The following is a 14,511-nucleotide window of genomic DNA, read 5'->3' on the forward strand; positions in this document are numbered from 1 at the left end:
AACCCTTTCCACCACTTTTTCCTGCCTGTTTTTGCCACTTCTAAAACAAATGTTGCAACTCTGCCTTTTGTTGGCTCTGTTGACTCATTGTTGCCACTATTAATCCATTTTACCACTTTTTAAGCCACATTTTACAATTTGATATGACCATTTTTGCCAGTTTCTGACTTTTTCTGCCTCAGCTAACCCATTTTTGCCACTTTAACGCCATTTCAGCCACTTTTGAATCTCCTTTCACCACCTAATATGCCAATTCTTTACCACTTTAACACATTTTTGCCATTTATTGGTTATTTTTTTGCCACTTCTTCTTTCAAAATTTTGGCATTTGTAAACCATTTCTGCTACTTTTAAAATCTAGTTTCACCATCTTTCCCACCATTTCTTGCCATTATTAACCCATTTGAGCTATTTTTACATTTTTAAGAGGGTTACTTACTACACAAATTAATTCAAATATGTTTCTTTGATAAGAGTGGTTATTATTCAGGTTAAATCTAAGATACCACAGCTTAACTTTACAATGGACCAGGATTTTGCTGGTCTCCAGTTTGGCTGGGCCCCAGAGAGCTCTCCCATCTATCCCCCCGTATGGACGGCAGTGGGGGTCCCTGATCTCTGGCACCTTTATTTTGGGGGTCGTGGGCTGAAAAGGTTGAGAACCCCTGCCATAAATAAATAAATAAATAAGCAGGTAGAAGGCTGCTCTGCAAGTAACTGTGAATCAAAATTAATATCTAAAAACACTGGTACATTTAAAATGATTTAGATCAAAACCATCTTGGAATAGTGCTGTCAAACTTGGCCTGCACATTTGCCTGCAGAAATAAAATCAGATTCATGTTGCTCTGTTTTGATTTCATTTTCAAATATACATTTCTGCTATTTGAATGAATGTAAATTATTTTATCGAACTTAAAGGGATTGCCTTACATTTTTAGGCATCTGAATTATAATTTGAGGGATTTCTTGGGCATCTTAGAACAATCCCAAACACAGACAGAGCAACTGTGAGCTGTAACCTCTGAAGTACGCTCTGGCATTGATTGTTAAAACAGAATCCATGAGCACTTTGATCGATTGATCAAGACTGACTGGTTACACTGAATCCATTAGGAAGATAGGACTGTGTAGATTCACTGTGTGATTCACTTTTTCATTCTTATTTTTGGTTCATTTCTATTCTTTGTTTCTTGTCATCTGCTTTTCATATTTTGTTCACCATATCTTTTTTGCTCAAGTTATGTTTCTTTTTCATGTTCCAGTGATATAAACACTTTGTTTGACTTCTGTAAAGCATGATCCGGCCTTTGGCTTCTCGCCTCAAGATTGACAACATGTTGAGAGACCAACCAACAGGCTCATTTCCTTTGTGCATGAATAATAAACCTCATGTTCCAGTGGATGTTGGATTAGGTCAGTGGTTCCTAAAGTGAGCCGTGGGCCCCCCAGGGGGGGCGTAAGGTCATGACAGGGGGGGCGTGGCAAGGCTAAGCTGACTTCAGCCCTGCAGTATAGGATCAGTTCATTGACGTCCCCTCAGATTCAGCACTGAGAGCCTTGGCCACACTCTTTACTCCTGCAACATCCTATCTGTGTGAGAGTTTTTATCTGCTGCTGCTGCAATTAAGACAGAAAAATCAAAGCTGGACACTGGAAATTGACTGAGACAGTCTCAGCCAAGACTCCAGAGACCTGTAGCACCAAATAAGACAACAGCTGTCACTGAAATTACTGCAGGACGCATAGATCTTGAAGATGTTCATTAAGTTTTGATTTTCAGGAAAGAGTTCATCCTCAGAAAGTCAGAATTTTAAAACTTAGAAAATATAGGTTTTATTCTGTGGTAAATTAAAAAAAAAAAAAGGAATTTGTGTGCAAAAGTTGTGAATGGCGGTGTGTTTGTCGTACATTTACACATTTTTACATGTTGATGTGTACAGTGAGTGGTAGGGCCAGGGACGTAGCACAGGGGGAAAAAGGGGACTAAATACCCGGGCCCTCGTTAGGGAGAAGCCTGCAATGAAAAGTGTGTTTTTATCCACTTTTTAAAATCAGTAATTAGTGTCATTATTGAATCAAAAGCAACACAATGAATGGGTCAACAGACTGAAATTTGTATCAAATAGAGTGAAATAAATACAGGAGGGCCTCAACTCCTCCCTTAAAAATGTCCAAATGCCATAGCCCAGCACTGCAAAATAATGCAAGTAAATTCAGTTTAACCACAGTAAAAATATTACTCATAATGAGGAAATTATGCTTCAAAAATACAGAGCTTAACAAATGTATTAGACCACCTGTCATCTCTGTCTCAGAGACCATCCAGCATCATGAAGTGCTTTATTGCAGACTCTTTCATTTTCAGTCAGCTCTCCACGTTTTACCATTTTGAACAGGAATGAGGAATTTCAAACTGAATTCACCCAAATGTGAGCCGGCTCACTGGGCTTCTCTGAGAAGTCAGAAATGAATCAAGCATAACATTCAACCACTAAAACTCATTTTTCTGTTCAGGAATGCCAGTAAATAACTATAATTTGACATATTCATCAGAAATATTAATGTGCTTTACTATTTTTTCAGTTTTTTTGTAAATCAGTAAATCTGAAAATTCATGGATAACAATAATAATTCTATTTTAGCATTAAAATTATCATTTGGGTTAAAGAGCTTCTACATATTGGTGTATTAACCATTGCAGAAACATCAAAAATGATTTGGTAATTACCAATGCTGTTAATTTAGGGCAGCTGTGGCAGAAACCTTACAGTGGTTAGGGTTAGGGTGGTCTAATACATTTGTTAAGCACTGTATATTTGTAAAAAATGATGCAACATTTGTTGCTTGGCTAGCCAGTTAAGATGGGGATGTGCAATAATTTTTCTGGGGGTCCAAAATCCCTAGCTACACCCCTGGGTAAGGGGGCCCCAAAAATATTTTCATCTGCCAAAGGTGGGCCCGACAAAAAAGTCTGAGAACCACTGGATCAGGTAATTCTTGTTTTTTTTAATGTTTAACAAAAGAAAAAGTGTCGATTATCAGTGAAGCTGCAAAAACAGAAAACTGTTTTCCTGATATCGATTCTAATTTTGACACTCAAGTGTCAGAAATGTCGATGCTCTGATACCTTTTCTCTTTGTTTGGTAGATATAGTTTAGTGCTTGACCCAACACTGAGCAGCAGAATAACAATCATGTGACTCAGAAATAATTTTGACTGCACTGAAGTCAACAACTCGCCTCAGCCTGATTAATAATAAAATAATCATTCAAAGTTAACCCTTTAGACGCAGAAACAAACAGCTCTTTAATCTCACAGCATCCAAAATGTTCCTCCTGGGTCTTTAAAAAGCAACAAACATGGCAAACCTTGATGTTTCTCCTCCAACCATGCAGCTAAACCACAAACCAGGAGTGGATGGAGCCAGAACACTGAGCAAAGTGTAAATGTGCATTCAATTTATGCATAAAATAAGAAAAGAATCATCTTCAGCTCTGATTTAAGGTTGTTTGTGTTAAATTACAAAAGTAAAGTTTAAAACATGTTTTAAAATCTGGAGTTTTTGGTGCTAAAATGACCCCTGATCCTATCCTGTATTTTTTAATCCTATGATTTAATCCTATTATCATCTTTGGTTTCAAACCTATAACTGAGTTTTAAAGATGAAACCAAAGCATCGTTTGCCACACACATATTTATTTCTTAAAAAAGTGAAATGAAAAAGCAAAAGCACTTTCCACCTGAATAATTAATATTTTACTTCTGCCATCGTTTCTTTTTCATATGACAGTGGGAGTTTTTTCTTTTTATTGAAATGAAGTCAAACATCATCGAGCCTGTCCACTGTCCACCCAGAGTTTCTCTCAGAAAGTCTTAGAGCAACAATCCGGCGTGAAGAAGAGCGTCTGACGATGATTTAAGCCCGAATATAAAGACGGCAGACGGTTCTCTCCAAACCGGTTCTGGTTGTTTGGCGTTCTTCATCCACAACCAAACAAACACGTCAAAAACAGAGACCATGTCTGTCCCCTTCACGTCTCAGAGGAAGTGTTCAAGTGTTTGTTAAGAAGGAAGTTTAACCTCCAAGGCGCTGTCCCTCCCCCCAGGCGAACCCGCCGGGGCGCTCCTCCGGGAGTGGGTTGTAGTTGGCGTCTTCCTCTGGAGTGTCAAACAGCATCTTTCTGCAGGAGACAACAAAGAATGAATCAGCAATAAAAATAAAAAAACATATAATATATGCAAGAAATACAAATAAGAAATCATGATCCTTGATCCAGTTTGACCAGATCTTTCTGGTCCTTTAGTCTTTGTAACAGTCCACCATGACAGACACACTGATATGGAAATCCCCGCATGTTAACGCCTCTCAGAAACGTAAGAAGGACGCCATCGGGGTGAAGCTAGACACTATGGAGACAGTTTTGTAATATGACACATTTAAGGTGCAAAAGACTGGGGAAGAACATGCTGGCTGTCAGAGAAGATTCAAGCCCTAAACACACCAGCAGCAGCGTCAAACTTCCCATCAGTCACTGCTGGACCAGGCACTTCATACAAGAGGAGAGACCTCAGACACCTCAGCAGGTACATGAAAAGATAAGAGCAGTGATATAACACCGGCAGCTGGGCATCTGACTTTTTCTGCACCTCTAATGGAAGACGACGCTCAAATTCTTCTTCTGTGCTCTAAACAGAGCTGCTACTTTGCAGCCAAGGTTTAAAAAGCAGCTGTTCTCAGGGAAACACTCCACTACTGTGGCTGAGCATGTTGGGACAACAGCAGGGGCGTAGAGCAGGGGTTCTCAACTGGTGGGTCAGGACCCAAAAGTGGATTGTGGGGTGAGGAGTAAATTTTGGTTGTTTTGTTGAGATCTTGCCTTTTTTATCCTGATTTCTTCGACAGAAGTGTTAGAAAGAAAGTGGGTTTTTCTGTGATAATAAAGATTTCTTGAGACACTCAGAAAAAAAAATCTGTTTTGATGGTAAACAGTAAAATAAAATAAGTTTGTTCAACCATGTTTTGTTCCATCAAAAGTCCAAACTGTAATTTGTTTATCAAAAAAATTAGTAGTTGAAAATTTGTTGGAAATTTGAGTTATAACTAGGGCTGGGCGATTATGGCAAAAAATCAAAATCACGATTAATTGAACTTTTTACCTCGATTATGATTAATGAATGATTATTCCACTCCCAACCTGTTCTGTAAATATTCGTATAATTGACCAAAGGAAGGTTTTCTCATCCTGAGTTCTTTGAGAGGTTTTCAGGAGTTTTGTGCATGCGTGACGACATTATAAAGCGTGATCATTGACCAGCAGCCCGAGGGCCACATCAGGCCCCCAAAAGGTTATTACATTCAGAAAAGAGGAGAAGGAAAATATAGAGTGATATTTATCATTATCATTTTAAAAAATCCCTGCAGCTTAAAAATCAACCCTATAACTCTTGACATTGTTGAAATGAAAGCTCTGACCTCCAGGAACCCAAACAGGAGAAGTGGTGTAACGGATGATGGAATACCTAAATCGCCACCTTGTGGCTGTCTGCAGTATAGGTGAAAAGGGCCGTATCAAACCTGGAGCATTAATAAGTCATAAAGTTCTTTGTGGCCTTCCACACATTTAAATTGCATGTTTTGCCTTTAATTGATAGAATGTGAAGAGAGAGAGGGAATATGGGGCGTGCAGCCTCTGTGCATGGGTGTCTGCTCACCGATGGAGTCAAACTGCCCCCTTAAACAGCGCTGGTTATTGTAAATTGCAGGGTTTGGCTTTTAGCCTGTTTTGTTTGGCTAAGATTTATAAAAATCTGAATATATTGTGTCCTGCTTCTAGCTGATTTGAAACGGTATTTTGTTTCTCTCTCTGCATGCAAACACTCAGAGAAACAAAAATCAAGAATCTTGAATGAAGACTTACATGATCGACGGGGTCTTCAGCCACCTTCCACCTCCTGGCTGGTTTGGAAAAACGTCCTCCAAGAAGAAGTACACATGACCAACAGCAATACCTGGAGAAATGTCAAATACCTTCTAATTTATATGCTGCTCATGCTTCATGACAAAGTTCAGGATAAAATCAGCAGAGCAGAAAGAGACGTGTACCTAAAAGATCCACGATGATGGAGTTTCCCAGCAGGAGGGAGAATCCCATCAGCACCCAGGGCAGAAACGGGGCCTGGAAGTTCAGCAGGCCGAAGAAGTTCATACGAACGTTTGGATTCCTCCGACTCCACACGTACACGAGCATGATGGTGAAGGCCTGACCCAGGAACACCAGATTCACAAAAGTGCCAAATATCTGATCACTGGTTCAAGAAAAGGCCAAAGAAAGACAGTAGCATAATCAGCTGGTTAGATATCTGCACTGATGAGCAGCTGGATAGGTAAGGTGTACCTAATGAAGTGACCATAGGTGACTGTTTTTATCTGACACAGCATACAGAGAGAGTAGTCTCACATGACTCAGATATGCTGGTTGGAATGAAAAACAGCTGACATTTCTCTCTGTTTCCCACTAACGATCATACCAACGCTGCATACTTGTGAAAGAGACAACCAGCGTGTCAGACACCTTCAGCATGTGACTGAAAATGACAAGCTGCTGATGAGTGTCACACAACTGCAAACTGTCATTTAGGTCTCTGGTACCTCTAACTATTAGAAACACATCAACAAACAGAGATATTTACCAGACAGGACAAAACGAGCAAAGCACGGCGTGTAGCACGCTAACGATTTAATCCTGATCATCCTGTTTTCATGATGGAGGTGAGACATAACTGAAACTGAAACTTGGTTTCCTGCCCAGCTCTAGTGTAAATACAGTATGACTGTGGTGACCACAGGTGGTTTATCATTGAGCAAAGGTAGGAAATCACCTGAGGCCTTGTGCTCCGAGGGAACTGAAGATACAGTCCTTATAGAGAGCATTAATTATGAGGTAGACGTCTAAAATCACTTTCAGTGATTAATATGAGTGCTCTGAATGTAAATAAGGGGTCAAGAGTGAATAAAAAAGCATCAAAATAGATCCAGATTACCTAAAATGTTCCTGTGGAGGACCCCTGGCCCCTACATCAGGGTCCAAGCCCCTCTAAACGTCCCCTAAATAATCTTCATATCAGTCTAACGATAGCACAGTAGATCCTTATAGACAGACTTAAACTATGAACTGGTGGATCACTGTGAAATGGATCAATAAATCTAAATGTCTGGTTAGAAGAACAGAAACGTCATCAATAGTAAACACCTATCGTTATGTTCCACCTGGACTAGAGACGTGTTCAAATACGGTGACTGAAGGAGTCTGAGGTCTGATGAAGGACTGACTTTCTATCTGGGGATTTAGATTTACAGTTTAGGTAAGTCCTGTAGTTCTCTGGATTTGAGGCCTGATAAGATGCTCTGACAGTTGTTTACACAAGAAGCCTCATCTTGGTCTACGTCTGGGGCCCCTATGTATGACTTTGGAACTTTATTTTCATCTCTAAAAAGCTCAGTTAACCTTACTCCAACAGTCCTGGTGTCCCTCAAGGAAATGTTCTTGACCTCTTGTTGTTTCACAAATATTAAAGTCCTTTAACAAAAGCCAACTTGGCACAGAATCACCTTATATGCAGATGGTACTGTAGTCTACTTTTCAGGTCTATCTCTATTGCTCTTAGCTAAATGGGGAAGGGCTTCATGTTGGTCTTTGTCTGGAGCCTCTAAATTACTTGTCAACCAATATAAAGATGCATGTGTGTTATTTTTCAAGACAAAATCCTGAAGGCAACTTTCTTTAACAATCAAATAATGTTTTTAGTATTTATGACTTAATTTTTTTTTTGTTTTATAACGTGTTAAATGATAATATGGCTGTTATTTTAATGGAAAATGGTTTTTGAAAACTGCTGAAGCTTTTAAAACTTCATGCATTTTATAAGACAGTTTTAAAGGTAAAGAAAGAAAACAGCAACAATTGGAAGCAAACTTCTACAAACTATCAGTTGAATAAAACGTAATGTTTTTGGCATTTTTTACATTTAAAGCAGAAATAAGCCAATATCATGTGACATTTTAGATGTATTGGATAAAATTATATAAAGAGGGGAAATATAAGAGACAGCGTGTTGTTATAGCACAAAGCCTTCAGCCTCAAGAAATGTCACTTTAAACATTTTTACCAAAGTGGGCACAAACTCAGAGCGGAGGACGTGAGACGGATTAGACTAAACTCTCTGTGCTCATACATGGACTACAGGGAGGCTCTCAGTCCTTCCTACAACCTTCATGCATTCACCAGACAGCCAAGCCCAGATTTAACTGAAACTGGATGTGCAGGACTTTGATTTTTGTCCCTATTCTACTAAAACAGGTATCAATTTCTAAGGACTTTTACTAGCACTAGGGCTGGGGAATTAATCGCAAATTAGATTAAACCGCAATATGGCATGCTGCAATTTTCCAATCACAGACAGTGCAATATTTCTTTGACCTGAAAAGTGTCAAAATACCAGTTTGATACAATCTTTTGTTCTTTTCTAATGCTTTATACCAGTGTTACTCCACCCTGCTCAACCAAAGAGCCAAATAGTTGAAAAATACCTTTGAGAGAGCCACAATCTAAGTGGTGAAAAGTGGAAAAAACAGCTTACGTAGCAATAACAAGAAGTTAAAGGTGGCCTAAATTGTTAAAAAGCAACAAAAATGGGTGAAAATGGGGAGGAAAGTAGGGGCAGAAAGGAGCAAAAATGGATAAAAAGGTGCAAAAAAAGTTTCACTTTTTTAAGGTTTTCTGAGGGAATAATATTTAAAATTCAGAAATAAGAGCCACGCGCTGAGTATCACTACTTTATACGTTATTCAAACCGTCAAGTATATTTTTTATTTAATTTTATTTTTTTACAAAAATCTTACTTTTCTTGCTCATGCATTTATTTTTCATCAAAATGAGAACATGAGAAATGATCATCCCCTTCAATAAAGCAATTGTTATCAAATTTGCTATATGAGCCAAAATGGCAGTAAGATTTTTTTTGTCTAAATTTAGCCCTAGTTGAACTGATCTAATTCTGTACTTGTTATAATATAGAAGGATTTCTTGCTGATGTTTGATGAACAACAGAAAAAATAAGGAACCTATATAATCGCATTTCAAACCGCAATCGCAATACTGCAGGAAAAAATTGCAATTAGATTATTTTTGCAAATCGTCCAGCCCTAACTAGCTCTATACTGAAGTTTAAAATTCTGGTACGATGTCAGCATTAGCATCAAACACACAAAGGATACGGTCATGAGCAGCCCACCGAAGAGAAACATGAAAACAAAATCAGCCGTTCGTCCCCTGAAGGATCCCTCCTCCAGCATACGACAGTATCTGTACCTGGAGACAAAACGTCAAGGAAATGCACGCAGACATGCAGATCATCGTTATTACTACATTAATAAGCTGTATTTGTCAAATATCTGAGTATGATAATGTCTAGATGACAGATTCACAGTGCTTGTTTTGTCTTAGAATGATATTTAGACCCCGCTGATGTGTTGCCTTCACTATAAACGTCACAGAGTAAGAATAGCAGCGGCACTCTTGCAGCACCATAACACAGCGTAAATGAGCAGACGCCCTTGCAGAGCCAGTATGAATGTCTGAGGGTATAATGACTGCAGGGCTGTGTCGCAGCTAACCCTGCTGAAATGCACTGTAAAAAAGCATATTTAGATCATGCATTTGTCTAGAACGTAAACATTTCAGCAAAGTTTCATCATCTTATCTCTGAAAGCACCCGCTCTTCCTCTGTGAAACAGGAAACATGTAAATCCCCTCACACGGTCATCGAAGTGAGACTTTGTACAGAGAAGGATACAAAAAAATCATATTGAAGAGGAAATTGAAGCCAACTGGACCAAAAAACAGGAAGTTGGTTATAAGTCTCCATACCTGCAGAAACAGAGAGAGAGATCTTTTAGGGCGTCCACGGATAACGGAGAACAACAGAGATGCATGGATGATAGTTTACTGACAGCTATCAATGTAAGAAACAAAAACATGACAGAAATAAGAATACTATCAAAAAAGGAGGGGAATCCAGCCTTATGTCAGGCTTTAGATCATCTAGTATGTGGCCAACATTATTTGGACTGATTTTATAATTTTAAGCTAAACTAATCAACATTTCTTCAGTCAAACTGGCATCCTCTCTCAGAGATCAGTGACATGAATCAGCAGAAAAACCTTCCTCTGGATTTAACACTGCTACAAGTAAATAAAGGTCAGCAGAGCTGTGAAGAGTGTTAAATGCTCTGTGGATGTGATGATCACTAGGTCAGATAACTCACCTGGTAATTCCTTAGAATCAAATCTGGATTGAAGTAAAGCTGAAAAGGTGTGATGATCTCTAATTGCTGTGCAACAAAAACAAACATTGAAACAGAGATTAGAGACAACAGGACCAGAACGATGCAAAGCCTGATGTCCGTCATCAGGAGGATCCATCATACAAATGCTACCAAAGCTGCTCATCAGGCTGAAATGATTTTTCAGATCAGTCTCTTCTGACCTGCCTGAGGTCAAAGTTGAAGCTCAGGGCTGAGCGAGTCTTTTCAGTAGCAGCGAAAGTCATAATAGTAGCACCAATAGTAGCACCAAAGTCATAATTGAGAGATGCAAAATTGAAAATATAAAATGAAAATACAAATTTCTTTTCCCATATTCCTGACTTATCAGATTATTTCAACTCTTTCCTCTTTCTACTTCTAATGAGTTAAAAATTATATTTTCAATCATCAAGTTTACATTTTTATACTGGAGGATCTGCAGACCTCAACTCAAGGCCCACGGGCCGGATTTGGCCCCCGGGCCTTGAGTTTGACACCCCTGGGTTAAACAATGACAATACAGACTTTAATCTGAGTTAACCCTCCGGTATCCCTACAATATCTGGGGGGTTATTACTGCAAATTAAAAAGTTATATAAGTTTATTTTTGTTTAATTTTTTTGTTGTTTCATCAACAAAAATACCAAATACTCAATAATTGTCACATCTTTTAACCCTTTCATTGCCATGTTTGTAAACAAACAACATTTTTGATGAAAAAAAACACATATTGATTTTGTTTTTAAGTGAATAACTTATTTATGGACGACTGCAGCCTGGCATACGTCATTGATTAGTAGCAGCATTGGTTAAAATGCATTTTTAGTTTTTTGTGAGGTCAATTATTCTAAAATACTCACATTTTTCCCCCTTATGCACAAAAAATGCACACCTTTAAATCATGTTACAAATATCATACATTTCAAAATTGTTTACTGTTATTTAATTATATTTTTCTCATTTAAGGTCAGCCCTAACCATAAATGTCAAATACTCATTCATAAATGTCAAATACTCATTCATAAATGTCAAATACTCATTCATAAATGTCAAATACTCATTCATAAATGTCAAATACTCATTCATTTTAATTTTTCTAACCCTTTAAATGCCATGTTTCATTGATGATCATTGATTTTGCAGGTTACTTCATGAAAATTAGAGAACTTTTTTTTGATTATTGCACAGACACACTCACAGACTCACACACTGATCTACACTTAAACAAAACCTCAGAGTTAGAGAGAAGCAGGGCTGAACGATTTGCAAAAATAATCTAACTGCAATATGTAATGTGATTATTTAGGTTCCTCATTTTTTCTGTTGTTCAACAAACATCAGCAAGAAATCCTTCTATATTATAACAAGAACAATATTATTTCAGTTCAACTAGGGCTAAATTAAGAAAAAAAATATCTAACTGCTATTTTGGCTCATATAGCAAATTTGATATCAGTTGCTTTATTGAAGGGGACGATCATTCCTCATATTCTTCTCATTTTGATGAAGAAAAATAAATGCATGAGCAAGGAAAGTAAGATCTTTGTAAAAAATAAAATTAAAAAGATACCTGAAGGTTTGAATAATGTATAAAGCAGTGATACTCAGTGATGTGGCTTCTTTATGTCTGAATTTTAAATATTATTCCCTCAGAAAACCTTAAAAAAGGGAAACTTTTTTGCAATTTTCACCCATTTTTTTCACTTTTCACCCATTTAAGCTATGTTTTGCCATTAAATACCACCTTTTTCCTACTTTTCTGCCCATTTTTATCCCCTTTTCACCCTTTTTTCCTCTGCATTTTCATCCATTTAAGCTACCTATGTCATTAAATACCACTTTTTTTCCCAGTTTTTGCCCATTTTAGCCAATCTTGACTGCTTTTTGCCCATTTCAGTCACTTTTCACTCATATTTTTTCATGGTTTGGCCACTTTTGGACCATTTTATGCCAACAGTAACTCATTTTTTGTCACTTCTCACCCATTTTTGCTACTTTCCTCCCCATTTTCACCCATTTTTTGTTGCTTTTTGACCGTTTTTGCCACCTTTAACTTCTTGTTGTTGCTACTTAAGCTGTTTTTGCCACTTCTCACCACTTAGATTGTGGCTCTCTCAAAGGTATTTTTCAACTATTTGGCTCTTTGGTTGAGCAGGGTGGAGTAACACTGGCATAAAGCATAAAAAAAGAAAAAAAGGTTGTATCAAACTGGTATTTCGAAACTTTTCAGGTCAAAGAAATATTGCACTGTCTGTGATTTGAAAATTGCAGCATGCAATACTGCGGTTTAATCTAATTTGCGATTAGTTGCCCAGCCCTAGTGTGAGGGGGAGCAGAGGGCAGTATTACACTGAAATCTGGTGGAGAAAACATGCATTTCCTGCCCTCGCCCATATATGGTAAAAGTGACGCCACAGGGTAAAAAAATGGTCCAGGTGAAAATGTAAAGCCCCAATTCTCAAATGAAGCCCAGAAACCAGAACATGCATGATTCATGCCTTAATGGCGTATGGATAAAGAGACGTGGTTTCAATGGGTTTCAATGGGGACTTTTTACACAGCAGGGATATTAACGCTATAAAAGAGGTTTACTTTAGTTATGTTGGGCTGGTTGTTGTGGCTGGGACAGAACTTTGAAAAGTCTGCAAAAATGAACAAAAATACAATACATGACAATATTAACTGTGAAAGAGGACAAAGTTTTAAAAAAAATATCAACTAAGTGTGCATTTTCAGCACAAGGGTTACCAGAGGGTTTAGGAGGATTTTAGAGGATGATATTTCTGTTTCCTCTTTATCATGAGGGCTTCCTGTATCTCCTCTACCACCTCTTCAGCCAATCAGACGCTGGCTTTCAGCCTGTTTACTCCTCATATTTACATACACACAGATCCAATCACAAGAGGACAGCTCTGATTCTGCATCAGGCCAACAAAAATCCCCAGAAGCAAATAGATTTAGCCTTTTAGCTGTTAAGGAAACAAGGAAGTGTCATGTTTAGTGTTGAAATGCTGACATAAACAGCTTAAATATGGCTTTGTCACTAAGTATTTATAATAATGAATAAAGCTTGTTTAAGTTTAGGAAAGCTGGGAAGGAAAAAGCAGCTATAATAGAGGACAGAGTGACTGGACCAATACTATTATACATGTTCAGGTTTAATGCTGATTATATTAAAGTTAAAGCGCATAGTGTGGCCCCACTGTTATCTGTGTGTATAAGGATATATAACATGACCTATGATGAGTCGGTACAGGGCTATTAAATCATTTTATTTTGATTTATTGTGACATTATCATGTCATCATCAGCTCTACTAACAGCTGGAATGACACACTGGAGGTTTGTTAGCTCCTAATGCTAAAGACACAGAGCTTAGCGGTCACTTATTACTTCAGTTCAGTTGTTCATAACTAAAACAATGATTCCCTCTAACTTTACAGATGTTTAAGCTTCTTTAAGGCTCAAATAAAGAGGCGAACATCCTGAACCAACAGCTCCAAGGTAACAGCTACAGCTAAAGCACCGAGCTAGCTTCAAAGTTACGACGCTCCCACAGTGAACCGGCAGTCTCCGAGCTACAGCAGAGGAAGAAGAGAGAGTCTGTGACTGTTTCTCACCACAGCAGCAGTCGTGAGGACACATGCGGTTGTGTAAGCCCTGGTCACCACTGGAATCTGTAAATATTCCTGTTGTAGTGTCTGGTAAGCCATTTTGGACAAACTGGGAGCTTCCGGCTCTTTCTTGACACGTCATTCCATTCTGATGGTGCGTTCACTGGCGTCGGACCGATGACAACCACGGATGATTTGAATGCATTTAAAAGGCATGCAGATTAATTTCGTAAGCAGCTCTCAGACGCCCCCTCTACGACCACTACCATGACATACCGACTCTTTCAGAACAAAGAGGATGCAGTTTGCCGACACAGCCTATTTCCCGTGTTAGATTTTTTACTCAAAGCCCTTCATAAACAAAGTCTGACAGTTACAGTCATGAAATAACCACACTGATCACATTACAGCGCTGATCGTCAACTGGCGGCCCGGGGGCCAAATCAGGCCCCCCAAAGCTTCCTGTCTGGCCCCAGAAGATCATAAAGTTCAGAAATGCAGGAAAAGAAGATGTTGTGGTTTTAAGAGCATC

General features: G+C 38.4%; 1 protein-coding gene across 1 annotated transcript; it reads right to left on the reverse strand.

Moving 5' to 3' along the window:
- Positions 1-3,679: 3,679 nt before the first annotated feature.
- On the reverse strand, positions 3,680-14,107 carry derl2 (derlin 2). The gene is made up of 7 exons (XM_041811793.1): positions 13,986-14,107; positions 10,328-10,393; positions 9,856-9,929; positions 9,278-9,371; positions 6,107-6,302; positions 5,922-6,012; positions 3,680-4,184 (listed from the first exon to the last, which is right to left on the reverse strand). The coding sequence occupies exons 1-7, from the start codon at positions 14,076-14,078 to the stop codon at positions 4,079-4,081; spliced, it is 720 nt and encodes a 239-aa protein (XP_041667727.1). The 5' UTR covers positions 14,079-14,107; the 3' UTR covers positions 3,680-4,078.
- Positions 14,108-14,511: the final 404 nt, after the last annotated feature.

Source organism: Cheilinus undulatus, linkage group 17 (assembly GCF_018320785.1).
Source record: "Cheilinus undulatus linkage group 17, ASM1832078v1, whole genome shotgun sequence".
NCBI classification, from domain to species: Eukaryota; Metazoa; Chordata; class Actinopteri; order Labriformes; family Labridae; genus Cheilinus; species Cheilinus undulatus.